At 44.3% G+C, this 26,586-nt stretch overlaps 3 protein-coding genes across 12 annotated transcripts in view; all 3 read right to left on the bottom strand.

The window, feature by feature from the left end:
* Positions 1-599: 599 nt before the first annotated feature.
* CDC123 (cell division cycle 123) overlaps positions 600-26,586 on the bottom strand; it is a 49,846-nt gene continuing 23,859 nt past the window's right edge. For 6 of the 9 annotated variants that reach the window (XM_083575333.1, XM_083575337.1, XM_083575335.1 and 3 more), the window contains 3 exons: positions 16,514-16,642; positions 11,905-12,042; positions 600-2,917 (listed from right to left, as the gene is read on the bottom strand). In XM_083575333.1, the coding sequence (XP_083431459.1) occupies positions 2,885-2,917; positions 11,905-12,042; positions 16,514-16,642 (300 nt within the window). In that variant the 3' untranslated portion in view covers positions 600-2,884. Of the gene's footprint in view, positions 2,918-11,904; positions 14,083-14,305; positions 16,643-26,586 lie in introns of all 9 variants that reach the window. The other 3 variants (XM_083575339.1, XM_083575336.1, XR_014539409.1) reach the window with 2 other exon arrangements.
* On the bottom strand, positions 4,898-26,373 carry LOC310744047 (uncharacterized protein; the record flags this gene model as incomplete). Its single annotated transcript, XM_083574792.1, has 3 exons — positions 26,125-26,373; positions 9,194-10,520; positions 4,898-4,924 (listed from the first exon to the last, which is right to left on the bottom strand). Exons 2-3 carry the CDS (start codon positions 10,208-10,210, stop codon positions 4,898-4,900), a joined length of 1,044 nt encoding a protein of 347 aa, XP_083430918.1. The 5' UTR covers positions 10,211-10,520; positions 26,125-26,373.
* The window catches only part of DHTKD1 (dehydrogenase E1 and transketolase domain containing 1), a 118,608-nt gene continuing 99,010 nt past the window's right edge, over positions 6,989-26,586 (bottom strand). For both annotated transcript variants that reach the window (XR_014539385.1, XR_014539386.1), the window contains exon 18: positions 6,989-7,168. The gene's annotated coding sequence lies outside the window, so the exon portion shown is untranslated. The remainder of the gene's footprint in view (positions 7,169-26,586) is intronic.

Genomic DNA, 26,586 nt, shown 5'->3' with positions numbered 1-26,586 from the left:
TCCCAGTAGTGATGTGTGGAAGTGAAAGCTGGACCATAAAGAAGGCTGATCGCCGAAGAATGGATGCTTTTGAATTCTGGTGCTGGAGGAGACTCTTGAGAGTCCCATGGACTGCAAGAAGATCAAACCTATCCATTCTGAAGGAAATCAGCCCTGAGTGCTCACTGGAAGGACAGATCCTGAAGCTGAGGCTCCAATACTTTGGCCACCTCATGAGATGAAAAGACTCCCTGGAAAAGACCCTGATGTTGGGAAAGATTGAGGACACAAGGAGAAGGGTACGACAGACGACGAGATGGTTGGACAGTGTTCTCAAAGCTACCAACATGAGTTTGACCAAACTGCAGGAGGCAGTGGAAAACAGGTGTGCCTGGCCTGCTCCGGTCCAGGGGGTCACGAAGAGTTGGACACGACTAAACAACTAAACAACAACAACAACAACATTATTACAAGCCCTCCCCACCTCCTGCAAAAGTTCACTCAAAATTGAAAGGGAAGTGGTGAGGTATGACTAAACACTGAAAAATCTGCTATTTTTCCAGGTATGAAATGGCTGTGCCAAAATAACTGGTATCAAGAAAAGCTCTATAAAACAAAGCTGTTTCCACAGAATTTACTGTTTTATTTTGACAGTCACATGAAAAAGCAGACACATGTCAGGTGTACCCTATGCAGCTCAAACCAAGGTGCCCGAAGGGACTGCCTGCCTCTCCATTCACATCACATGGCCTGGCTGCTCCCCCCTTCTGGGGCAAAGTGGGTGGCAACCAGCAAGAGGCCCTTCTCAGCTGTGGCCTCTGGCATCGCCTCCTCAGGGAAGCTTGCTCAGTACCTACGTTTTCATACATTTTTACATTCTTAAGCTGATAATGCTTTTACTGTGTCCTTCATTTTACTTCATAATTTGCTTATTGCTGTTTCAATGTTTTGTGTTGCTTTTACTGTGGTGAGCCACCCTAGAAGAGCATATGCCAAGGGTGGTTATCTGGACAGCCTGGACAGCTCAGTTGGTTAGAGCATGGTGCTGATAACACCAAGGTTGCGGGTTTGATCCCTGTATGGGACAGCTGCCTATGCCTACACTGCAGGAGGTTGGATTAGATGACCCTCAGGGTCCCTTCCAACGCTACAATTCCCTCAGTTCAGGGCCTGATTCTCTCTCTCTCTCTCTCACACACACTCCAACAACGATTTCCCCACCACCACCATTTTTGTGGTGGTGGTGGCAAAATAATAATGTAGAGCCAGGGCTGGGGTGGGTGGAATCCAGCACCCTGATAAAGATGCAAATAATCCCCTTGCTGGTCCCAGGAGAGTCATTTGAGGGGGAAATGGCCCCTTTTCTTCAGCTAATCTGCCAGATCAGCCGTGGGCAGGGGGTGTGGTATGTCTGAGGTTGGGTGGAGAGTGGGTGCACATACCTTTGACCACAGACACTGCTGCCCTGCTGCCCCCAGAAGCTTGGCTCTGGGTGAATGTGGCCCTTTGGCCAAAAAAGGCCAGACAGTTCTGAAGGACAGGACACATATGAAGAAAAAAATAATAATATTTCCATTTATTTCCACAACTGGAAACTCTCCTCACCAGCCACCGAAGTGGAAAGGGAAAAAACCTCATCTTGGTGAACCACGGCCCTGCTGCAAGGGCCAAAAGCAGCAGGGCCTGGGCTAGTGGGAAGAAAGCAGAGCTGACTCACACCAACGGCAGCAAACTACTTACGGGAGAAGCTCCCTCTCAGGTCAATGGGTTTGCTCGCTTCCCATCTCCCAAGTCAGAGGAGCCCTCTGCTCCAGCCACCTTCCGGGCAAAACAGGAAAACTCTTTGAGACTTAAGGTCAGCACATTGCTACAGTGGCTGCCAGTTTCGTATTCAGAAGGTCTGCCTGTGTGTGCTACCAGTCCCAGTATAGAGGTGTTAATTTTAGTTTATAAAACCCTGAACCACTTAGGAACAGGTTACCTTCAAGATCACCTTGCCCCCCTATGCCTTAGGCCTGATTTGAACATTCAACAAATGGGAGTTGCTGGCAGTGCCCATTTCTAAGGCATGAAGCTACCAACAACAGGGCTTTCACTGTGATCATGCCAGCTTAGTAGAACATGGCTCCACTGACAATTAGCCAGGCACTTTTTCTATTTCAGATGCCTGCTGAAACCTTTTGTCAACTGACATATTATTTGTTTTGCTTGTAGCACTGTTATAATGAAGGGGTTTTACACATTGTATTTATGATGATTTTTATGTATTTGTTATATATTTTGTTCACTGCTTAGCTATTTTTATGAACAAGTGGCCAATAAACTAGAATACAGTGGTACCTTGGTTTGCGAACTTAATCCATTCTGGAAGTCCGTTCTTAAACCAAAGCGTTCTTAAACCAAGGTGTGCTTTCCCATAGCAGCGGGAAACTCAATTTACAAATGGAACACACTCAACAGGAAGCGAAGCATGTTCTTATTCCAAGGCAAAGTTCACAAACCTACTTCTGGGTTTGCAGCATTCTTAATCCAAGTTGTTCATAAACTAAGCTGTTCTTAAACCAAGGTACCACTGCATAAATAAATAGTTTTAGAGGATAGCACTACAGCAAAAAACAACAACAACAGTTCTCTTGGTTGTAGCGAGTTGTGAAATAAAAAGTTGTCATCAAGAGAAAGGGGAGACCCAGCAGTGTTAAGCAAGAACCAGCTGTCTCCCTTGTAATACTGCAAAGTCAGCTTAAAACAGATTTATTCAATGAAGTGCCCACACAAGATCAGAATCATCATGGGGTTGTGGGAATAATATTAAAGAGCTAATGTTCTCAGAGCTTGTGGTGTCAAAAATGCTATCTTTCCCCATGAAGTTGTGGCCTTGTTTCTTATTCCAATTTCGTCCCACGTTTCATGATTCTTCATCATCTTGCTGATTTCGTTTCTGTTAGGATAACAAAGAAAATGAAATTATATTGAATTCAATGCTACAACTATTTTCCAGAGGAGACAGCCATGCAATTGAACAAATACAACACATTTCCCACTGCCTATATTCCCCGAGGGAGAGAAGAGGGCAGGAGAGCTGAAACAGATGGAAGGAGAGCAAAAGAGCTCTCTGCAGCCGAGCCCTTGGGCAAGAGCAAGATGCCCCTTCCCCTGGCTGCCTGCCTGGGCAGGGAGGAAAAGGCGAAGGAAAAAAGGCGGTGGCTGAAGGAGGGAATGGCCTGTCCACTTTTGGTTCTGATCCTGCCCACCACCAGCATGTGGCCCCCAAAGGAGCACAGCTCTCTAGAGGGGTGGGGGAAGGTTTCCCATCCCCCTTCTAAAGCCACAGAGACAGGAGTAATTGGACACGTTACTTTTTAATTTTTTGCATAATTCAATATTAGCAATGCTCACTAAAATCTACATAATTCAAGAGAGGAGAATCAATTACCAGAAAGAACTAACATCAAAGGGCTTTTTAAAAAAGACTAAATAAAGACCTCTCATTTAAAGCAGGGAACTGCAGGGGAATAGAACACTAATAATAATGACTTCCTGGTTAAGTGACATCACACTTGAAGCTCTTCCATGCTCAATCTAACACTCTCTTCTTCTTCTTCCTGAACTGATGGGTGCATCATTAAATGCACATGCTGTTTAGTGACCCACTCTCCCCACCCCCGCCACCCCCCACAGCATGTTCTGCAGGGACATAATGAATAGTTCAGTTGAGATTGCTAATGCATCAATGGGCTTGTCGGGTTAATCCAGCCGTTGCATGGAATGGCCTGTCCCAATTTTCATAATGTGACCTTAATAACAAAGGTCACTTTGTAACTCAGCTCCAGTCCTTTCAACTCTTATGAAAGCACTGGGGGAAAAGATCAGCAGGGAAGCTTGAAGCTTTTTTGATAACCCCACAAGCTACCTTCACAAGCTTTGGAAATAAAGATTTCATGATCTATAGGCTGACACATCGGAGGCTTTTAAGCTAAACCCTGTGTTCTACCACTAAGAGATCTTCTGTAAAGCCTGAAGGCATGTCCTGTTATTAGATAAAGACTAGATTTAACAAGTGTACAGTACAAAATATACAACCTTAAGTAAATGGATGTTCTTTTGGAACAATACTTCAGATGGATAAATTTCTTTTGGATTAGCTAATATCCCCCCACCTCCACCTGCAACCACCAACGACTGAACAACAAGAAAGCACTCAATGAAATGCTTTTGATAAGATTTCACTCAATGCTGTTGCCAATTGTTATTTAGCCTTTTCCTTCTGCCTGAGGAGTGATATGATTAACCTTGTTAGAATGGCAGGAAATTGACTGATTAAAAATGAAAACCTCAATGTCTTCCACTGTGTGATCAATATGCCTAATTTGCTGAGAAAAGCTGGAAACTAGTTACCAAATAGCCAGACTAGGCTTGCAGTCATTCTAAGCACAGAAGCACAAAGTAGTTTTTGAGACTTGAAAGTAGTTTGAGGAAAACTTAAGCATAGGGTTGCCATGCATCCAGGAATTCCCAGACATGTCCTCTTTGGGGGATCCTACATGCCCACCCGGGGAGAATTTTACATTTTAAAGCAAATGTCTTGGATTTTGGGGTTTTTTAAAAAAGAAGTGTGTGGGCAGCTCTGGTTCAGGCTCAGGCATAAGCAGCTTGGGCTCGGCAGTGGCAAATGGGCTATCAGGAGATTGCCCTTGAAATATGGCAACCCTACTTAAGCATAAACACACATACATTCTCCCAACTTGCCCCTGGAAAGACAGCTTATGAATGGGTTTTTTGGGGAAACAATCAAATTATATTCCCATATTATCTCCCTTGAAGAGGCAAAAGTAGGTGAACCCTCCTTCAAATCACATTCACCTCTAAGGAAAATCTAAAGTGTTTCTCTAATGTGATTAAGTAATATAGTTTCTACTTTTTAATTCGCAGCCATGAAGTAACAATGCTGTACAAGGGGAGAAAGTGGTGGGGAAGAGTAAAAAGTTTTTCATAGAATCATAGAATCATAGAGTTGGAAGAGACCACAAGGGCCATCGAGTCCAACCCCCTGCCAAGCAGGAAACACCACCAGAGCACTCCTGACATATGGTTGTCAAGCCTCTGCTTAAAGACCTCCAAAGAAGGAGACTCCACCACACTCCTTGGCAGCAAATTCCACTGTCGAACAGCTCTTACTGTCAGGAAGTTCTTCCTAATGTTTAGGTGGAATCTTCTTTCTTGTAGTTTGGATCCATTGCTCCGTGTCCGCTTCTCTGGAGCAGCAGAAAACAACCTTTCTCCCTCCTCTATGTGACATCCTTTTATATATTTGAACATGGCTATCATATCACCCCTTAACCTCCTCTTCTCCAGGCTAAACATGCCCAGCTCCCTTAGCCGTTCCTCATAAGGCATCGTTTCCAGGCCTTTGACCATTTTGGTTGCCCTCCTCTGGACACGTTCCAGTTTGTCAGTGTCCTTCTTGAACTGTGGTGCCCAGAACTGGACACAGTACTCCAGGTGAGGTCTGACCAGAGCAGAATACAGTGGCACTATTACTTCCCTTGATCTAGATGCTATACTCCTATTGATGCAGCCCAGAATTGCATTGGCTTTTTTAGCTGCCGCGTCACACTGTTGGCTCATGTCAAGTTTGTGGTCAACCAAGACTCCTAGATCATTTTCACAGCATTTGCCCTCCTCCAGTCTGCCGTGACTTTGCCTGTTCTCCAGGAATTCTCAAAGATGACTGCCAGTGGTTCTGAAATCACATCTGCCAGTTCTTTTAATACTCTTGGATGCAGTTCATCTGGCCCTGGAGACTTGAATACATCTAGACTAGCCAAGTATTCTTGTACTATCTCCTTAGTTATTCTGGGCTGTGTTTCCTCTGCTGAATCATTTGCTCCAAATTCTTCAGGTTGGGCATTGTTTTCTTTATCGGAGAAGACTGAGGCAAAGAAGGCATTGAGGAGTTCAGCCCTTTCTGTGTCCCCTGTTTGCATTTCACCATCTTCTCCTCTGAGTGACCCCACTGTTTCTTTGTTCTTCCTTTTGCTACGAACATACCCATAAAAGCCTTTTTGTTGCTTTTAACCTCTCTAGCAAGCCTGAGTTCATTCTGTGCTTTAGCTTTTCTGACTTTGTGTCTACACGTGCTGGCTATTTGTTTGAATTCCTCTTTGGTGGTTTCCCCCCTTTTCCATTTTTTGTACACATCCTTTTTTAATCTTAACTCAGTTAAAAGTTCTTTAGATAGCCACCCTGGCTTCTTTAGGGACCTTCCATGTTTCCGTCTCATTGGTATTGCCTGAAGTTGTGCTTTTACTATCTCCCTCTTAACAAACTCCCAGCCATCATGAACTCCCTTTCCTTTTAGTATTACTGTCCATGGGATCTCACCCAGCACTTCCCTAAATTTTATGAAGTCGGCTTTCTTAAAGTCAAGAAATTGAGTCCTAGTATGCTTGGCTGCTCCTTTCCGCTGTATAGTAAACTTCAGAAGAGCATGATCACTTGCGCCTAATGATCCTTCCACTTCTACCCCACTAACCAGGTCATCAACATTGGTTAGGACCAGATCTAAAATGGCTGTTCCTCTTGTTGCTTCTCCCACTTTCTGGACAATGAAGTTGTCTGCAAGGCCAGTGAGGAATCTGTTTGACCTTATGCTCTTGGCTGAGTTTGACATCCAACAAATATCCGGGTAATTACTACTATCTCCCTTCCTTTTGCATGCTTGGCCATCTGTTCCAGGAAGGCATCATCTATGTCCTCCGTTTGGCTTGGGGATCTATAGTAAACTCCCACAATGAGGTCACTGTTATTCTTCTCTCCTTCTCTCCCTTAATTTTGACCCAAATGCTCTCACTTTGGCTCTGAGGTTCTAAATCTTGGATCTCCTTTCTTGTCTGGTCTGTTTCTCTGAAATAGATTGTATCCCTCCATTATTACATTCCAATCGTGGGACTTATCCCACCAGGTTTCAGTGATGCCTATTATGTCATATTTAGATTGCTGTACCAAGAGCTCAAGCTCATCTTGTTTATTTCCCATGATTTGCGCATTAGTGTACAGACATTGAAGTCCATTAATCATTCCCCCGTGTCTCTTATTTAAGGATTTTTTCCTCCCACCCCTAGGTCTGCGTGCTGTTTGCTCCATTTGGTCTATGACATTTGGATGATCATCTTCATCAATTGATAGACTCCTACCTTCAGGAGCACTGTCTCCCTCCCCCACATTAGTCAGTTTAAAGCACTCCTGATGGAGACTTCCGGGTTAGCGCCATCGCCTAATGGCGGATTCCCTCCGAGCTCCGGAGGGAATCGGGTCAGTAGGGGACGGGTCCTGCCGCGGCGGCGATGCGCGGACCCTCAGAAACCACAGGCGCTGAAGCCTGTGGACCTGGTGACTCGGCGGGCACCATTTGCGCCCCCCGACCCGCGAAGGAGCCTTTTTAAAGGCTTCGGAACGGGGGACGGGGAGCGGCGCGGTGCTGAGAGTCGACTGCTTCCCCTACGGAGTGAAGCCGCATGCCATGGTCGGAGAGCGCTGACTTCTTCCTTTGAACATTTGGACTAAAAGTAACAACCCGTGAGTAATACGGAAATTGGACTTATAAGAGGCAAAAATTTTCTTTTGGATTAGGCACGATCGGGGAAGGCGCAAAGAGGAAGTCCGTCTCCCCGCCTTGTAAACATCTTAAAGCAAGGACTAGATAACTAAGGTTGAGAGAACACCTTCTTCTTTAGTAATTAATTCTTTAGTAATTAATTTCACGTTTTGGCAATATAAGCGATTTTGCTGGAGGATAAGAGTTAACTTTGAGAGCAGAACTGTCACCCCCCCCCCCCAGGACCCGGGAGCGATCCGTGAGAGAGCCTGTTGAAGAGACATAGAAGATTTTGACAGCTGTCAAACTAGCTGTCAAAGCTGGAAAAAAAAGGGAGAACTTTGTTTCTGTTGTCTTTGCTGGTTATATTTGTTACAATCTGGTAATAAATCGTTGAAAACAAAGAAGAAAAAGCTAATTTGACTTTTGGGTTGGAACTGCAAGGAATACTAAGTAACCAGAACTCCTCTAGAGGGGGTTCTGGGACATTACAAGAATGGCTGCAAGTGGAAAAATACTGACTGAACTGGAGAGGGTTTTCTTTCTCTTGGGAAAGTTACAAGAACAAAGTAATGTTTTGGCTACAAATGTCACAACATTGAATGAAACAGTAAATAAATTTACTGAATCTGGAAGGGACTTGACTCAAGTCTTTGCATTTGAACAAAAAGTTTTTGTAGCTGAACTAAAAATCTCTGCAGCTGAACAAGAAAAGAAATCTGAGAAATTTGAGAAAGTGGGGAAAGAGATATATGATGATTTGGAGGGAAAGGAAGGAGGAGCTACAAGGCCGCAGATGATTAAGGAGAGCCAGAGGCCTGTTAAGATGGATATAACGGAAAATAAGAACGGGGTGATGAAAATCTGGTTTGAATTGAAGAATGAGGATTGGAGAGATCTCCTCATGTGGAGATCTGAAGACCTATGGATTACAAACTTGACTAAAGTGGAAGCTGGAGTTTTTGGGACATTTGGACTTAAAAGAAGTAAGAAACAAGATTTGGGCTACACTTTTAAATATGGAGGTCTGGCTGGAAGAAACATGGACCTTATTGGGACAGAGCTTCTCCAAGATTTGGTGTCCAATACAAAGGACTATCAAAAAACCCGGCAGAGAGGAATTGAGAGAGAATTAAGAGCCTCGGACGTGAGGTCACCAGGCTGACAGCAGATAGACTGATGGACATTTGTTGGGGTTCGAAACCGGGAAAGGCGGGGAGTGGGGCTTCGGAAATCCAAAGGGTGTACAATTATACTTTGTTTCTTTTTATTCTGTTTTGCTACTTATATAAAAATGGGGAATTCGTGGAAGGGAATTGGGGTCGACTTTAGAAAAAGATTTTAAGAATAAGTACTGATGTATAAAGACTGAGGTTTATGTTAAAATTGGTTAACTAAAATGAATTAAATATGATAAGGTAAAATTTGGGGATAAGAACTTGCTGAACTAAAAATTGGAACTGGAATACAAGAAGGGGAGGTGTGGGGAAGCTAGGGAAATATGTTATTGAAAGTAAGGAATGTAAATTCTATGTGTGGTTTTTTTCCTTTAATTTTTCTTTTGTTTTTTCTCCATTTTTTGGAAACTTCAATAAATATCTTAAAAAAAAATAATAAAGCCCTCCTGATGAGGTTTCTGAGATTTTTGGCAAAAACATTCCTCCCAACCTTTGTGAGGTGCAGCCCATCGCTTGCCAGAAGTCCATCTTCAAGAAACTGCAGTCCGTGATCTAAGAATCCAAACCGTTCCTGTTTACACCATTTGCGAAGCCAGCTGTTCACTTCCACTATTTTTCCCTCTCTCCCTGGGCCACGTCGTTCAACTGGGAGGACTGATGAGATGACAATTTGTGCATTTAATTGCTTCAATTTCCTGCCCAGAGCCTCGTAGTCTCTTTTGATCTTCTGGAGGCTATTGCTTGCAGTGTCATTGGTTCCCACATGAACCAAGAGGAAGGGGTATTTGTCAGTGGGTTTTATGATTCCTTGCAGTCGTTCAGTTACATCTTGGATCTTAGCCCCGGGGAGACAGCACACTTCGCGAGACATCTTGTCAGGCCCACAGATCACTGCTTCTGTTCCCCTCAGTAGGGAATCCCCTATCACCACTACACGCCTCCTCTTAGGTTTGGTCGGGGTTCTTCCGTGAGCTGTCCGTTCCAAGGTTGCCTGCACATTCCCTGAGGACTGACTTTGCTGCTCGTCTTCATATACCTGATCGACTGTAATGAGGGAGAGATCCTCAAATGGAGTCTGCTCTTCGTCTTCCATGCTAGGGGAGAGGACCTCAAAGCGATTGTGTATTTCTAAACAATCAGAGCGAACCCTGGGCCTCCTACTTCTTTGAGTCACGTTTCTCCATATATCTGGCTCCTGTGTTGGTGAACTAGCCTCCTTCTCAGGGGAGTCCCCTGTCTCCTCCTTGGTGGAGACGGTGTGCTCTGTTGCTTCCAAGAAGAGCTCCAGCTCTCTAATTCTTTGGAGCGTAGCTACACGTTCCTCCAGTTGATGGACTTTGTCTTCTAAGAGGGCAATCAACATGCAATTGCTGCAGGTAAAGCTGCCTGCAACCTTTGGCAGGATGGCAAACATTGCGCAGGAACCGCAGGCGACTGCAGCTGTTCCCTCCCCCTCCATCTTGAGAACATGTCATTGGGGGTGGCTACAGCGGACCTCCATCATAAAAAGCGTGAAGACGGGACAAATAACTCCCCCCCAAAAAACCTAGGTCTCCCCCAACAAACATTTGAGACTAGCTCCCCTAAATCTAAAAGATGGATCAAACTGCGCACGCCGCTGCCCTGCAAGCTCTGATAAGCTCCTCCCACAGCTAATCACCTGCCTCAACAGAAAGCCTGCCCCCTCTGACCTTTGCACAGGGAGAGCAGCTAATCAGCCACAAAGAAACACACACACAAGAAAACCCTTTTTGCTCCTTCTTCTGCTGCTGCCCTGCAAGCTCTGATAAGCTTATACTTGAGACATATACTTGAGGCTGGAGACAATCAAGAGGGGAGGGCTGTCCCTTTCAAACTACGCTTGTGACCTTGCAAAGGCCTCCAGCCAGAGACAGGAGGAAACAGAATGCTGGATGTGATGGGCTTGACTCTGTCCAGTAAGGCCCTCCTTATGTAAGGAAATGTGCCTTTGCAGCAGCTTAATGAACACCACTTCAGATCTGTTGCTCTGAAATGTAGCCTTAATATATTCATAATCATTTAAGTAGGCATTTAAAGACTCCATTCCTGGCTACAAAAAAGCCAGCAAATTGTGGGTACTAAATATGTATCCCTTTATTGAAATGGGCTACTAAAACCTATATGACTCCTATATACAAAGATGGTATATAGTGACTAAATATTTGCATTTGTCATTTTTCCTGATCATCATGGTTTTTTTTAAAAAAAAGTTTGGAAACAATGGATGGCACAATTCAGTTAAAAGTGCTGGAGAGATAAAAATAAAGTCTGTCCAGAGCTTAGGATCTACTTTTGGATTGTGAACTTAAATTTAAAATGTCAAGGTACCCAACATCACTGCAGCAACTGGGTTGGAGAAGTTGGGCTTGCCAAAATTCTTCCCTCTACACAAAATGACTCTTGTCCCTTATTACACCAAGCAACCAGTACTAAAAAGACCAGGAAAGGCAGAATCTAAATGAAAACAGAGAGACCCTGTAAGAGTTTACCAAATATATGATGAAATATAAAAATTCACCTAGAAACTGATATACCTTATTGGTCCAAATATAAGCCGCACTTTTTCCCCAAATTCGGGCTGTGAAAAGTTAAAGTGCGGCTTATATTCGTGACCTTACCACATGCCCCCCACCCCGAGAGCAGCCCGGGAGTGCGTGGCAGTGGCGCGCAGCCCACCCGCCCACTACTCCCAAGCCTCCCCCGGCGCCGGCTTGGGGAGGTTGTGCCTGGAGTGCCAGGAGGCGGGCTGCATCCGCAAATAAGCCTTGAATTTTAAAGGTGTGGCTTATTTGCACGTGCGTCTTGTATTCGGGCCAATACGGTGCTGTAAAAAATAAAAGAGCTGAAAACAATTTTGATTGAGTCTCACATCACTTGATCACTGAGCACCATGTGGAAATTAGTCTACAAATAACCTCAACAGATCGACCTCCACCAACAAAACCATTGTATTATCTAATATGACAAGCTTTACAAGAGTCTGTCCTCCCAGCTCATCAGGTGGGAAGGAGACCATCATGAGAAATAAAATGACACATACAGATGTGAACTAACCTCTGAACCAAATAAGTGCCTGTTTGCAGTTACCTTAGAAACTTAAAGATATGCTCCTCAGTTAGGAAACTTACTTACCAGTTTGAGCAGGTCAATTAATTTGTGAACATCTTCCCCAGTGGAAAGGTCTACAAAATCTTTGGGCAGCCTGTAGCTGAGATACGGGCTAGGTTGAACAGTAAGGTTGCTGTTTGTACAACGGAATGATGGATAGTCCTAATAAGCGGAGGCAATAAGCAAGAGATGTCAATTTGAAATCACCATTGTGTGTACCTAATTAGCGCAGTATATTTCAAATATTTGACCCCCCCCCAAAAAAAAGCCTCAAAAGGATCACATTGGGAAGGATCACTCACTTGGTATTTCTACTTTATCAATGGCTTTTTAATACACATTTTAAATTGTATTTTCCAAATGTACACTGTATTAGGAAAAAGCCTCAAAATATTGTAGAAGAATTAGACATTTCTGAAGGACAAAAACAACTGAATTTCCAGGAGGGCCATTGGAAGAATGGAGTTCACTGAGGTGGCCTGCTGGCAGGTTCTATTACATAAATGCAGCTGCCTCCACAGCCTCTGTTGCCCTTTGTTTGGCAAGCTGGGTGAAGGTGGTCTTGGCCTAGGGGCCTTCAGTTGCCCCTTTTTGCTATTAGTGGGAATCAGTACTCTTGCTACATAAGCTCTCAAATACTGATAAAATAAAATGGAACTGGAAATATCAACAGTTCCGTTAGAAGACCCGATATTATAAAAGAAGCATCCACTAAGAAACAGAAGACTGTTAAATGTACAGTGAGAAAGTTCATGCATAAAGGTGATGCTTGAAGACTGATGTTACATGTAGAGGCTTTTGTTTTGCCTGGAAAGTGCAAAAAAGCTCTGGGTGACGAGCAACTTGGAAAGCAGAGCTGTCACCAGGAAGGCCTTCTTCAGATTAATCTTGCCTTTCATTTCCAGCTCCCCGAAGTCCAGAACACCAGTGTATATATGCAGAAGTTCAAAAAGGAAATTTATGAAAGATACTCCCTCACAACTCCAGCTGCTCAAAATGTAGCAGTGGGAATGAAAGATCAAGGGCCCATTTTATTTGGCTGGAAGTGAACCTACTAAATTGTGAATGAAGAAGTGGCAAAAAAAGATCAGCTTCATTTGCAAGGATTTTTTAAAAAAATGTAGGTAGACACACAGATATAACACACTAACAATACTTGGACCTTTAGGTTTTGTATATGCATGCACCCCATTAATTGACACCCTTACTGCTGAGTAGACATCAGAATACAAATAGATTTCCATTTCTTGGATACCAAGGGAAGTGGGCCATCTCTACATCTCTACATTAACGAATCAGTAGTCCCATCAGCCCCCTTCATGGATCACTGCCTTGCCGTGGCGAAGGGGCTAGAATAACTCGGAGAAGCTATGAGCTATGCCGTGCAGGGCCACCCAAGATGGACAGGTCATAGTGGAGAGTTTTGACCAAACGTGATCCACCTGGAGGAGGAACCGGCAAGCCACTCCAGTATCCCTGCCACGAAAACTCCATGGACAAAGACAACAGGCATATAAAGTTATGACGCTGGAAGATGAGCCCCTCAGGTCGGAAGAAGTCCAACATGCTACTGAGGAAGAGCGGAGGACAAGTACAAGTAGATTCAGAGCTGATGAAGCGGCTGGGCCAAAGCCGAAAGGACGCTCAGTTGTGGATATGCCTGGAAGTGAAAGGAAAGTCTAATGCTGTAAAGAAAAATATTGCATAGGAACCTGGAATGTAAGAACCATGAACCTGGGTAAGCTGGATGTGGTCAAAAATGAGGTGGCAAGAATAAATATTGACATCCTGGGCATCAGTGAACTAAAATAGACAGGAATGGGCGAATTCAGTTCGGATGACCATCATATCTACTACTGCGGGCAAGAATCCCGTAAAAGAAATGGAGTGGCCCTCATAGTCAACAAAAGAGTGGTGAAAGCTGTACCGGGATGCAATCTCAAAAATGATAGAATGATCTCGATATGAATCCAAGGCAGACCTTTTAATGTCACAGTAATCCAAGTTTATGCACCAACCACTGGTGCTGAAGAAACTGAAATTGACCAATTCTATGAAGACTTACAACACCTTATAGAAGTGACACCAAAGAAGGATGTTTTTCTCATTATAGGAGATTGGAATGCTAAAGTAGGGAATCAAGAGATAAAAGGAACAACTGGCAAGTTTGGCCATGGGGATCAAAACGAAGCAGGGCAAAGGCTAATAGAATTCTGTCAAGAGAACAAGCTGGTCATCACAAACACACTTTTCCAACAATACAAAAGACGACTCTACACATGAACACCACCAGATGGGCAGCATCGAAATCAGATTGATTATATTCTCTGCAGCCAAAGATGGAGAAGCTCTATACAGTCAGCAAAAACAAGACCTAGAGCTGACTGTGGCTCAGATCATCAGCTTCTTATAGCAAAATTCAAGCTTAAACTGAAGAAAGTAGGAAAAACCACTGGGCCGGTAAGATACAATCTAAATCAAATCCCTTATGAATACACTGTGGAAGTGAGGAACAGGTTTAAGGATTTAGATTTGGTGGACAGGGTGCCTGAAGAACTATGGATGGAGGCTCGCAACATTATACAGGAGGCAGCAACGAAAACCATTCCAATGAAAAGGAAATGCAAGAAAGCAAAGTGGCTGTCCAACGAGGCCTTACAAATGGCGGGGGAGAGAAGGCAAGCAAAAAGTGAGGGAGATAGTGAAAGATACAGGAAATTGAATGCAGATTTCCAAAAAATAGCAAGGAGGTGGCAAGAATACACAGAGGAATTATACCAGAAAGATAGGGATGGCTCATATACCCCAGGTAGTGTGGTTGCTGACCTTGAGCCAGACATCCTGGAGAGTGAGGCCAATGGGCCTTAGAAAGCACTGCAAATAACAAGGCCAGTGGAAGTGATGATATTCCAGCTGAACTATTTAAAATTCTAAAAGATGATGCTGTTAAGGTGCTACACTCAATATGCCAGCAAGTTTGGAAAACTCAGCAGTGGCCAGAGGATTGGAGAAGATCAGTCTACATCCCAATCCCAAAGAAGGGCAGTGCCAAAGAATGCTCCAACTACCGCACAATTGCACTCATTTCACATGCTAGCAAGGTTATGCTTAAAATTCTACAAGGCAGGCTTAAGCAGTATGTGGACCGAGAACTGCCAGAAGTGCAAGCTGGATTTAGAAGGGGCAGAGGAACCAGAGACCAAATTGCACACATGCGCTGGATTATGGAGAAAGCTAGAGAGTTCCAGAAAGACATCTACTTCTGCTTCATTGACTAGGCAAAAGCCTTTGACTGTGTCGACCACAGCAAACTATGGCAAGTTCTTAAAAAAATGGGAGTGCCTGATCACCTCATCTGTCTCCTGAGAAATCTCCATGTGGGACAAGAAACTACAGTTAGAACTAGATATGGAACAACTGATTGGTTCAAAATTGGGAAAGGAGTACAACAAGGCTGTATATTGTCTCCCTGCTTATTTAACTTGTATGCAGAATTCATCATGCGAAAGGCTGGGCTGTATGAATCCCTAGCCGGAATTAACATTGCCAGAAGAAATATCAACAACCTCAGATATGCAGATGACACAACCTTGATGGCAGAAAGTGAGGAGGAATTAAAAAAACCTTTTAATGAGGGTGAAAGAGGAGAGCGCAAAATATGGTCTGAAGCGCAACATAAAAAAAAAACAAGATCATGGCCACTGGTCCCATCACCTCCTGGCAAATAGAAGGGGAAGAAATGGAGGCAGTGAGAGATTTTACTTTCTTGGGCTCCATGATCATAGCAGATGGTGACAACCACAAAATTAAAAGACGCCTGCTTCTTGGGAGAAAAGCAATAACAAACCTAGACAGCATCTTAAAAAGCAGAGATATCACCTTGCCGACAAAGGTCCGTAGAGTTAAAGCTATGGTTTTCCCAGTGGTGATGTATGGAAGTGAGAGCTGGACCATAAAGAAGGCTGATCGCCGAAGAATTGATGCTTTTGAATTATGGTGCTGGAGGAGACTCTTGAGAGTCCCATGGACTGCAGGAAGATCTATCCATTCTGAAGGAAATCAGCCCTGAGTGCTCACTGGAAGGACAGATCCTGAAGCTGAGACTCCAAGACTTTGGCCACCTCATGAGATGAAAAGACTCCCTGGAAAAGAACCTGATGTTGGGAGAGATGGAGGGCCCAAGGAGAAGGGACAGAGGACGAGATGGTTGGATAGTGCTCTCAAAGCTACCAGCATGAGTTTGACCAAACTACGGGAGGCAGTGGAAGACAGGAGTGCCTGGTGTGCTCTGGTCCATGGGGTCACGAAGAGTCGGACACGACTAAACGGCTAAACAACAGCAACAGTCCCATCAGCGCATACACCTGGAACTGGTAATGCAGCAAGATGGCCCTGCCAGAGGATGCTTGCGGATAGATGAATCACTTTGAAAAGCAAACCTATGAGCAGAAAACAGACTCTGCCCAGTAGCACTTATTATCTCTGCAGTTCAAAATCAATGGAAAGTCCATGTATTCATTTAAACAAGATACAATATCTTCCACAGATGTATGAACACAGCATAATGAATCCTTGCATCTAGGTACATATGCAGAAGCCAGTCACATTCCATGTGTTCCCCCCCATCTGTTACCTGTTCCATGGCTCCACCTTCACTTTCGTCATCTTTCAAACCATTTCCAGACCTCAGCTCCTCCCACATAAATAGTAGAGAATCTGTTACCTCGCCAAATGGATTAAAATCAATTAACCACACTCTACCCTGCAGAAGAAAAATGGCAGAAGCAAAATATAAATCTATTTATATAGGACAACATGAAGAAAGCCTTTTAAATGAAATGTTGACCCACATGCTTTCGCTAATTTTCATGTGGGGTTCCGTTCATTAACACAATGGCTATCTGATCTGGTGGGGTGGAAGCAAGGCTGGTTAAGGAGGTCAGGAAACCACACATTAACAATTAAAACATATGTGGAGGTTGACTTATGGAAGATTGACCTATTGGTGTCTATGAGCCATGACAGCTAAATAGCATCTGGATAGCAGGTGCTAATACCAAACAGTGAGGGGTGGCTGCTACCTGTGAGCCAGGCTTATTAAGAGAACTTCCACAGGGATGCCTTCCAAACGTTGTGGACTTCAACTCCTATCACGACTGACCATTTAGCATGCTGGCAGAGGCGAATGGGAGCTGCAGGCCACAAAATCCTGAGGGCACTACCCTGGCTGCCCCTGTTCTTAAAGTATCTGACTGGACACTGCTGGAGGCAGAATATTGTGGCTTCAGCCTGATCTAGCGAGACAATTCTTGCCTATATCACAAAACGGCAAGCCACTGTCTTTTGCAGTCTTTCCATGCATGCATGTACTAGACGTGAAAGGGTGCTGTCACTTAAATAAATCAGGCAAAGTCCACATTTTGGATCCCTGTTGTACTGGTAAAACAAGATAAAGCTAACCCACAAACTGAAACTAACACGAGGACAAATAAAAGAGGATGTGGCTCTCCTTTATTACATACACAGCCCAACAAGACAACAACCCACCATACAGCCATACAGATTGACATGGCTACCTTGACACAACAACTCCTCCTGCCCCTCACACATGCAAACAAATCTCGCTGCAGTCAGCTGAAAGCAAGCAATCACAGGCCCCAACCTCTCTTACGCCAAAGAAAACAAATACATGAATAGAAAGAAAGCCTACCCATGTGATGCTGACACAAAAACCTCACACTTTCACCATGCAGACTACTGCCTGCTTCTCCCTCCGCTCTCCCCCCTCTCCTTATACTGTATACAACATTAAAGTCTCACATCAAACATAACTGATCAATAGAAAGGACTTTATGATATGAAAGTAGAGACAATGTTCATACTATTGTAACCCAAGAAAATCCTTAATAAAAACAATTTAAAGAAAAGATAAAACCAATTTGGTCACAAAAAGAATCAGCGGCTAGCAAATTTTGACCCTTTGGTGTGAAAGGTCTCCGTCTTCAGCTTGATGAAGTCCAAAGTGTTAAAACAGCTGTATGCAGTTTGCCTGTCTAAACCATTTTAGAGGCTTTGGCAGGCAGATTTCTACATCATTTAGAACGTGGGTAGGCAGGCCACTCTTCCCAGTGTTCATGACTATGCCAAAGTTTTGCCAGCACACATCATTTAAACTTATCTCTGCTGCCACAACAGATTTCTTCCTTTTAAATGAAAACTGGGATGCTCAGGATTCTAAGGGGCGGAAGCCACACAAAAGAGCATCAGTCCGTGCACAGTTATGACCGTCTACTCAGGCAGATGGAAGCTCCAGTATCAAAGATCACTTACAGAGATGTTGAATGGACAAGGAAGTTCTACAGTTCCAACCACAATGTTTCTCCAATTCCTATCCGTACCTTCCTTTGAACATTCCTTTGGTGGCCTTGAACGATTGCCAATACTTCAGAACAAACAAACAAGGTTCAGCAAGATTGCCCGGCTGAGAGTGCTGAACAGCCCAGACTCACTGGAAAAACTCTGGGGTTGAGACAAATGTCAAAAATGCTTTTAAATGTTTTAAAATGTTTTAAAATAGTTTTTAATTTGTGGCATTTTAAATTACAGTTTTATGGTCTGGTTTTTGCTATGTTGGGGGTGAATTAAACGATTAGTTGGGGCTGGGGATTAGTTTAATTTTCAGTATAACTGTGAATTGTGTTTTGTTTTGGGTTTTTTTTAAATTAGTTTCTATTGTTTTCTATAGTTTGTATTTGGTCCCTGGAAAAAGACCCTGATGTTGGGAAGGAAGGATAACAACAGGAAGATTTAAAGAAGGAACTATTGGAAACTCAAGGCAGTAGAAACATAAGATGATTAGAACCCCACTGAACTTGAAGCATGGGAAGCCCCTCCCCCCAAAAAATATAATTTGGCAGAATATTTGGACTATATGATATGTATTTGTATAATTTGGAATACTTAATGTGATTTGATTGGATTGTTAAAATGGAAAATTTAATAAAAATTATTTTTTTAAAAAAGAAGGAAAAGACCCTGATGTTGGGAAAGATTGAGGGCACAAGGAGAAGGGGACGAGGACCAGATGGTTGGACAGTGTTCTCGAAGGTACGAACATGAGTTTGACCAAACTGCGGGAAGCAGTGGAAGACAGGAAGGCCTGGCGTGCTCTGGTCCAGGGGATCACGAAGAGTCGGACATGACTAAACAACATCAACAAATTTGGTTCTTGAAGGGAGAGGGTCAGGGCTGCCTGGAAGTGGACCCCAGCCAACAGAATGACTGGGGCAAGTTCCACATGGGGTGGGATGCACTGGGACACCTGATCTCAGTGATCACGAATAAGAGGAGTTACACTAGGACCAGACCATGTCATTACCGAGGAGGCAGGTTTAGTCGTTATTGGAGGACTATCCCTGCCTCCGGGTCTGGTCTTGACCAGAAGGATATTGGAATCAGCAAGGGAGACCCACATGACCTGAAGTTGCTGCTGTGCAATGCCAGGTCAATGATTCACAAGACCACTGCCATCCATGACTTTATCGTGGATGGAGGACTTGACATGACATGTGTAACAGAGATTTGGTTGAATGAAGCAGATGGGCCTGTTCTTGCCGCTGCATGTCCACCAGGTTTCTCTTCTGCACAGGTCATGTGGGTGGGGAGGGGGGTTTGCAGTAATTTTTAGGAAGTCATTAGCTTACACCAGGCACCCTATTGAGAAGACATAGTGCATGTTCTGGAAGTTGGGCAATAGGGGCAAGTACAGGATTCCTTTTGGTGTACCAACCTCCACGCTGCACAAAGGATTCCCTGGCCAAGCTGCTTCAGGTCATGACGGATGTTTTCCTGGAGGGCGAGGGCGGGAGAGTGCTAGAGTCCTGTCTAGTCAAGTTGCATGGGATCAATTCCAATCTGTTACCTCCGAGGATGTGGACAGGCTGCTTGGACGAGTGAAACCAACCACCTGTCTCCTTGATCCTTGCCCATCCTGGCTCATAAAAGCAAGCTGGGAAGTACTGGGTGATGGACTCTGTGGGGTGGTGAATGCATCCCTCTGTGAGGGAGCCTTCCCAGGCCCACTGAAAGAGGGGGGGTTGGGCTGAAAGTTCATCAGTATGCAGATGATACCCAGCTCAACCTCTAATTTAAATCAGTGAAGGCTCTGAAGGTCCTGAGTGAGTGTCTGGAGGTGGTTGGAGAATAGATGGCGGCTAACAGATTGAGGTTGAATCCTGACAAGACAGAAGTCCTGTTTTCGGGGGATGGGGCGGGCAGGTGTGGGGGACTCCCTGGTCCTCAATGGGGTAAATGTGCCCTTGAAGGACCAGGTGCACAGCCCCGGAGTCATTTTGGACTCACAGCTGTCAATGGAGGCACACGTCAATTCTGTGTCTACCAGCTCAGTCCGGTACGCAGGCTGAGACCTTACGTGCCCACAGACTGTCTCGCCAGAGTGGTGCATGCTCTAGTTATCTCCTGCTTGGACTACTGCAATGTGCTCTACGTGGGGCCACCTTTGAAGGTGACCCAGAAACTACCACTAATCCAGAATGCTGCAGCTAGACTGGTAACTGGGAGTGGCCACCGAGACCATATAACACCGGTCCTGAAAACCAACATTGGCTCCCAGTACGTTTCCGAGCACAATTCAAAGTGTTGGTGCTGACCTTTAAAACCCTAAATGGCCTTGGCCCAGTATACCTGAAGGGGTGTCTCCACCCCCATCGTTCAGCCCAGACATTGAGATCCAGCTCTGAGGGCCTTCTGGCGGTTCCCTCCCTGCGAGAAGTGAGGTTACAGAGAACCAGGCAGAGGGCCTTCTTGGTAGTGGCGCCCACCCTGTGGAACGTCCTCCCATCAGATGTCAAGGAAATAAACAACTATCTGACTTTTAGAAGACAACCCTGAAGGCAACCCTGGTTAGGGAAGTTTTTAATGTTTGATGTTTTATTGTGTTTTTTATTTTCTGTTGGGAGCCGCCCAGAGTGGCTGAGGAAGATAAATTATATTTTTATTTTTATCATCAACATCATCTAGCAATATTTTTTTTTTATTATTGAATTTTTTTATTAAATTTTCCAACATACATTTATAGTATCCAATCTAAATTTATCACATATTTTCTCTTTTAGACTTCCTTCAACCTCTCTGACAATCATCCATTATTCAAATTTTTAAATACGCATTTCCTAATTTTATATTGCATTTTATAAACCTTCACACACTTAGTTTTCATCAATACAATAGTCCTCTATCATTTACAGAACTTCTTGAAATCCCACTAGCGTTATTTGCTCATCACATACACATTTCAGATAGTCTGAAAATTTTCCCCAGTCTTCAGTGAACTTTTGATCTTGTATATATCTGATCTTTCCTGTTAGTTTGTCCAGTTCAGCATACTCCATCAGTTTCATTCTCCATTCTGCGAGCGTCGGCAGTTGTTCCTGTTTCCATTTTTGGGCCAATAATATTCTCGCTGGTGTTACTGCATATTGGAAAAGTTTACAGTCCATTCTATTTATTTCATTTCCTACTATTCCTAGAAGAAAAGCCTCTGGTTTCTTAACAAACGTATATTTCAACATCTTTTTCATCTCATTATATATCATTTCCCAGAAGCCCTTCACCTTCTTACAATCCCACCACATATGATAAAATGTTCCTGCTTTTTCTTTACATTTCCAACACTTATTACATGTTTTATACATTTTTGCCAGTTTCACAGGTGTGATGTACCATCTATAAATCATTTTCATAACATTTTCCTTTAACGCAGTACATGCCGTAAATTTTATATTTTCATTCCACAGTTTTATCCAATCGTTAAACTGTATATTATAACCCAAATCTCTGGCCCAGTGTATCATAACCGATTTAACTTCCTTTTCTATACCATTCTAGCAAGATTTTATACATCTTGGACAAATTTTTTTTTCATTGTTTATTATTTCTATTTGAAATTTCGATTCTTTTCCATCATAACCTCTTTCTTTTAAGTCCTTTTTAAACATTTCGTTAACCTGATAATAATGCAACCAATCATACACATACTCTTTCACTTCTTCATAGGGTTTCATTTTCCATTTTCCTCCTTCCTTTATAATCATAGAATCATAGAGTTGGAAGAGACCACAAGGGCCATCGAGTCCAACCCCCTGCCAAGCAGGAAACACCATCAGAGCACTCCTGACATATGGTTGTCAAGCCTCTGCTTAAAGACCTCCAAAGAAGGAGACTCTACCACACTCCTTGGCAGCAAATTCCACTGTCAAACAGCTCTTACTGTCAGGAAGTTCTTCCTAATGCTTAGGTGGAATCTTCTTTCTTGTAGTTTGGATCCATTGCTCCGTGTCCGCTTCTCTGGAGCAGCAGAAAACAACCTTTCTCCCTCCTCTATGTGACATCCTTTTATATATTTGAACATGGCTATCATATCACCCCTTAACCTCCTCTTCTCCAGGCTAAACATGCCCAGCTCCCTTAGCCGTTCCTCATAAGGCATCGTTTCCAGGCCTTTGACCATTTTGGTTGCCCTCCTCTGGACACGTTCCAGTTTGTCAGTGTCCTTCTTGAACTGTGGTGCCCAGAACTGGACACAGTACTCCAGGTGAGGTCTGACCAGAGCAGAATACAGTGGCACTATTATTTCCCTTGATCTAGATGCTATACTCCTATTGATGCAGCCCAGAATTGCATTGGCTTTTTTAGCTGCCGCATCACACTGTTGGCTCATGTCAAGTTTGTGGTCAACCAAGACTCCTAGATCCTTTTCACATGTACTGCTCTCAAGCCAGGTGTCACCCATCTTGTATTTGTGCCTCTCATTTTTTTTGCCCAAGTGCAATACTTTACATTTCTCCCTGTTAAAATTCGTCTTGCTTGTTTTGGCCCAGTTCTCTAATCTGTCAAGGTCGTTTTGAAGTGTGATCCTGTCCTCTGGGGTGTTAGCCACCCCTCCCAGTTTGGTGTCATCTGCAAATTTGATCAGGATGCCCTTGAGTCCATCATCCAAGTCGTTGATAAAGATGTTGAATAAGACCGGGCCCAAGACAGAACCCTGTGGCACCCCACTAGTCACTCTTCTCCAGGATGAAGAGGAACCATTGATGAGCACACTTTGGGTTCGGTCAGTCAGCCAGTTACAAATCCACTGAGTGGTAGCATAGTCAAGACCACATTTTACCAGCTTCTTTACAAGAATATCATGGGGCACCTTGTCAAATGCCTTGCTGAAATCAAGGTAGGCCACACCCACTGCGTTCCCTTCATCTACCAGGCTTGTAATTCTGTCAAAAAACGAGATCAGGTTAGTCTGACATGACTTATTTTTCAGAAATCCATGCTGACTATTGGTGATCACAGCATTCCTTTCTAGGTGCTCACAGACTGTTTGCTTAATGATCTGCTCCAGAATCTTCCCTGGTATTGATGTCAGACTGACTGGGCGGTAATTATTTGGGTCCTCTCTTTTCCCCTTTTTGAAAATAGGGACAACATTTGCCCTCCTCCAGTCTGCCGGGACTTTGCCTGTTCTCCAGGAATTCTCAAAGATGACTGCCAGTGGTTCTGAAATCACATCTGCCAGTTCTTTTAATACTCTTGGATGCAGTTCATCTGGCCCTGGAGACTTGAATACATCTAGACTAGCCAAGTATTCTTGTACTATCTCCTTAGTTATTCTGGGCTGTGTTTCCTCTGCTGAATCATTTGCTCCAAATTCTTCAGGTTGGGCATTGTTTTCTTTATCGGAGAAGACTGAGGCAAAGAAGGCATTGAGGAGTTCAGCCCTTTCTGTGTCCCCTGTTTGCATTTCACCATCTTCTCCTCTGAGTGACCCCACTGTTTCTTTGTTCTTCCTTTTGCTACGAACATACCCATAAAAGCCTTTTTTGTTGCTTTTAACCTCTCTAGCAAGCCTGAGTTCATTCTGTGCTTTAGCTTTTCTGACTTTGTGTCTACACGTGCTGGCTATTTGTTTGAATTCCTCTTTGGTGGTTTCCCCCTTTTCCATTTTTTGTACACATCCTTTTTTAATCTTAACTCAGTTAAAAGTTCTTTAGATAGCCACCCTGGCTTCTTTAGGCACCTTCCATGTTTCCGTCTCATTGGTATTGCCTGAAGTTGTGCTTTTACTATCTCCCTCTTAACAAACTCCCAGCCATCATGAACTCCCTTTCCTTTTAGTATTACTGTCCATGGGATCTCACCCAGCACTTCCCTAAGTTTTATGAAGTCGGCTTTCTTAAAGTCAAGAAATTGAGTCCTAGTATGCTTGGCTGCTCCTTTCCGCTGTATAGTAAACTTCAGAAGAGCATGATCACTTGCGCCTAATGATCCTTCCACTTCTACCCCACTAACCAGGTCATCAACATTGGTTAGGACCAGATCTAAAATGGCTGTTCCTCTTGTTGCTTCTCCCACTTTCTGGACAATGAAGTTGTCTGCAAGGCCAGTGAGGAATCTGTTTGACCTTATGCTCTTGGCTGAGTTTGACATCCAACAAATATCCGGGTAATTACTACTATCTCCCTTCCTTTTGCATGCTTGGCCATCTGTTCCAGGAAGGCATCATCTATGTCCTCCGTTTGGCTTGGGGATCTATAGTAAACTCCCACAATGAGGTCACTGTTATTCTTCTCTCCTTCTCTCCCTTAATTTTGACCCAAATGCTCTCACTTTGGCTCTGAGGTTCTAAATCTTGGATCTCCTTTCTTGTCTGGTCTGTTTCTCTGAAATAGATTGTATCCCTCCATTATTACATTCCAATCGTGGGACTTATCCCACCAGGTTTCAGTGATGCCTATTATGTCATATTTAGATTGCTGTACCAAGAGCTCAAGCTCATCTTGTTTATTTCCCATGATTTGCGCATTAGTGTACAGACATTGAAGTCCATTAATCATTTCCCCGTGTCTCTTATTTAAGGATTTTTTCCTCCCACCCCTAGGTCTGCGTGCTGTTTGCTCCATTTGGTCTATGACATTTGGATGATCATCTTCATCAATTAATAGACTCCTACCTTCAGGAGCACTGTCTCCCTCCCCCACATTAGTCAGTTTAAAGCCCTCCTGATGAGGTTTCTGAGATTTTTGGCAAAAACATTCCTCCCAACCTTTGTGAGGTGCAGCCCATCGCTTGCCAGAAGTCCATCTTCAAGAAACTGCAGTCCGTGATCTAAGAATCCAAACCGTTCCTGTTTACACCATTTGCGAAGCCAGCTGTTCACTTCCACTATTTTTCCCTCTCTCCCTGGGCCACGTCGTTCAACTGGGAGGACTGATGAGATGACAATTTGTGCATTTAATTGCTTCAATTTCCTGCCCAGAGCCTCGTAGCCTCTTTTGATCTTCTGGAGGCTATTGCTTGCAGTGTCATTGGTTCCCACATGAACCAAGAGGAAGGGGTATTTGTCAGTGGGTTTTATGATTCCTTGCAGTCGTTCAGTTACATCTTGGATCTTAGCCCCGGGGAGACAGCACACTTCCCGAGACATCTTGTCAGGCCCACAGATCACTGCTTCTGTTCCCCTCAGTAGGGAATCCCCTATCACCACTACACGCCTCCTCTTAGGTTTGGTTGGGGTTCTTCCGTGAGCTGTCCGTTCCAAGGTTGCCTGCACATTCCCTGAGGACTGACTTTGCTGCTCGTCTTCATATACCTGATCGACTGTAATAAGGGAGAGATCCTCAAATGGAGTCTGCTCTTCGTCTTCCATGCTAGGGGAGAGGACCTCAAAGCGATTGTGTATTTCTAAACAATCAGAGCGAACCCTGGGCCTCCTACTTCTTTGAGTCACGTTTCTCCATATATCTGGCTCCTGTGTTGGTGAACTAGCCTCCTTCTCAGGGGAGTCCCCTGTCTCCTCCTTGGTGGAGACGGTGTGCTCTGTTGCTTCCAAGAAGAGCTCCAGCTCTCTAATTCTTTGGAGCGTAGCTACACGTTCCTCCAGTTGATGGACTTTGTCTTCTAAGAGGGCAATCAACATGCAATTGCTGCAGGTAAAGCTGCCTGCAACCTTTGGCAGGATGGCAAACATTGCGCAGGAACCGCAGGCGACTGCAGCTGTTCCCTCCCCCTCCATCTTGAGAACGTGTCATTGGGGGTGGCTACAGCGGACCTCCATCATAAAAAGCGTGAAGACGGGACAAATAACTCCCCCCCCAAAAAAAACCTAGGTCTCCCCCAACAAACATTTGAGACTAGCTCCCCTAAATCTAAAAGATGGATCAAACTGCGCACGCCGCTGCCCTGCAAGCTCTGATAAGCTCCTCCCACAGCTAATCACCTGCCTCAACAGAAAGCCTGCCCCCTCTGACCTTTGCACAGGGAGAGCAGCTAATCAGCCACAAAGAAACACACACACAAGAAAACCCTTTTTGCTCCTTCTTCTGCTGCTGCCCTGCAAGCTCTGATAAGCTCCTCCCACAGCTAATCACCTGCCTCAACAGAAACCCTGCACCCTCTGACCTTTGCACAGGGAGAGCAGCTAATCAGGGTCTGACCTGACACGGATCAGCAGCCAGGCTGGGAAGTTGGTCGGGCGCAGGGGTGGGTGCTGTGCAGCGCCAGCAAGAGACTGAGCTCTCGGGGAGCTGAAATGGACACGATCCCATTCTGTTTCACCTCCGGCTGCCTTATAGACTTCCCCACCCACTAACACCTAATTGTCCAGCCTGCTTGTGGACGCTATGAAGGGGGCGA

This window comes from Podarcis filfolensis (genome assembly GCF_964270895.1).
Source record: "Podarcis filfolensis genome assembly, chromosome: 10".
NCBI classification, from domain to species: domain Eukaryota; kingdom Metazoa; phylum Chordata; class Lepidosauria; order Squamata; family Lacertidae; genus Podarcis; species Podarcis filfolensis.
Note: the sequence above shows the minus strand (reverse complement) of the source record. Positions and strands in the feature narration are given on the sequence as shown.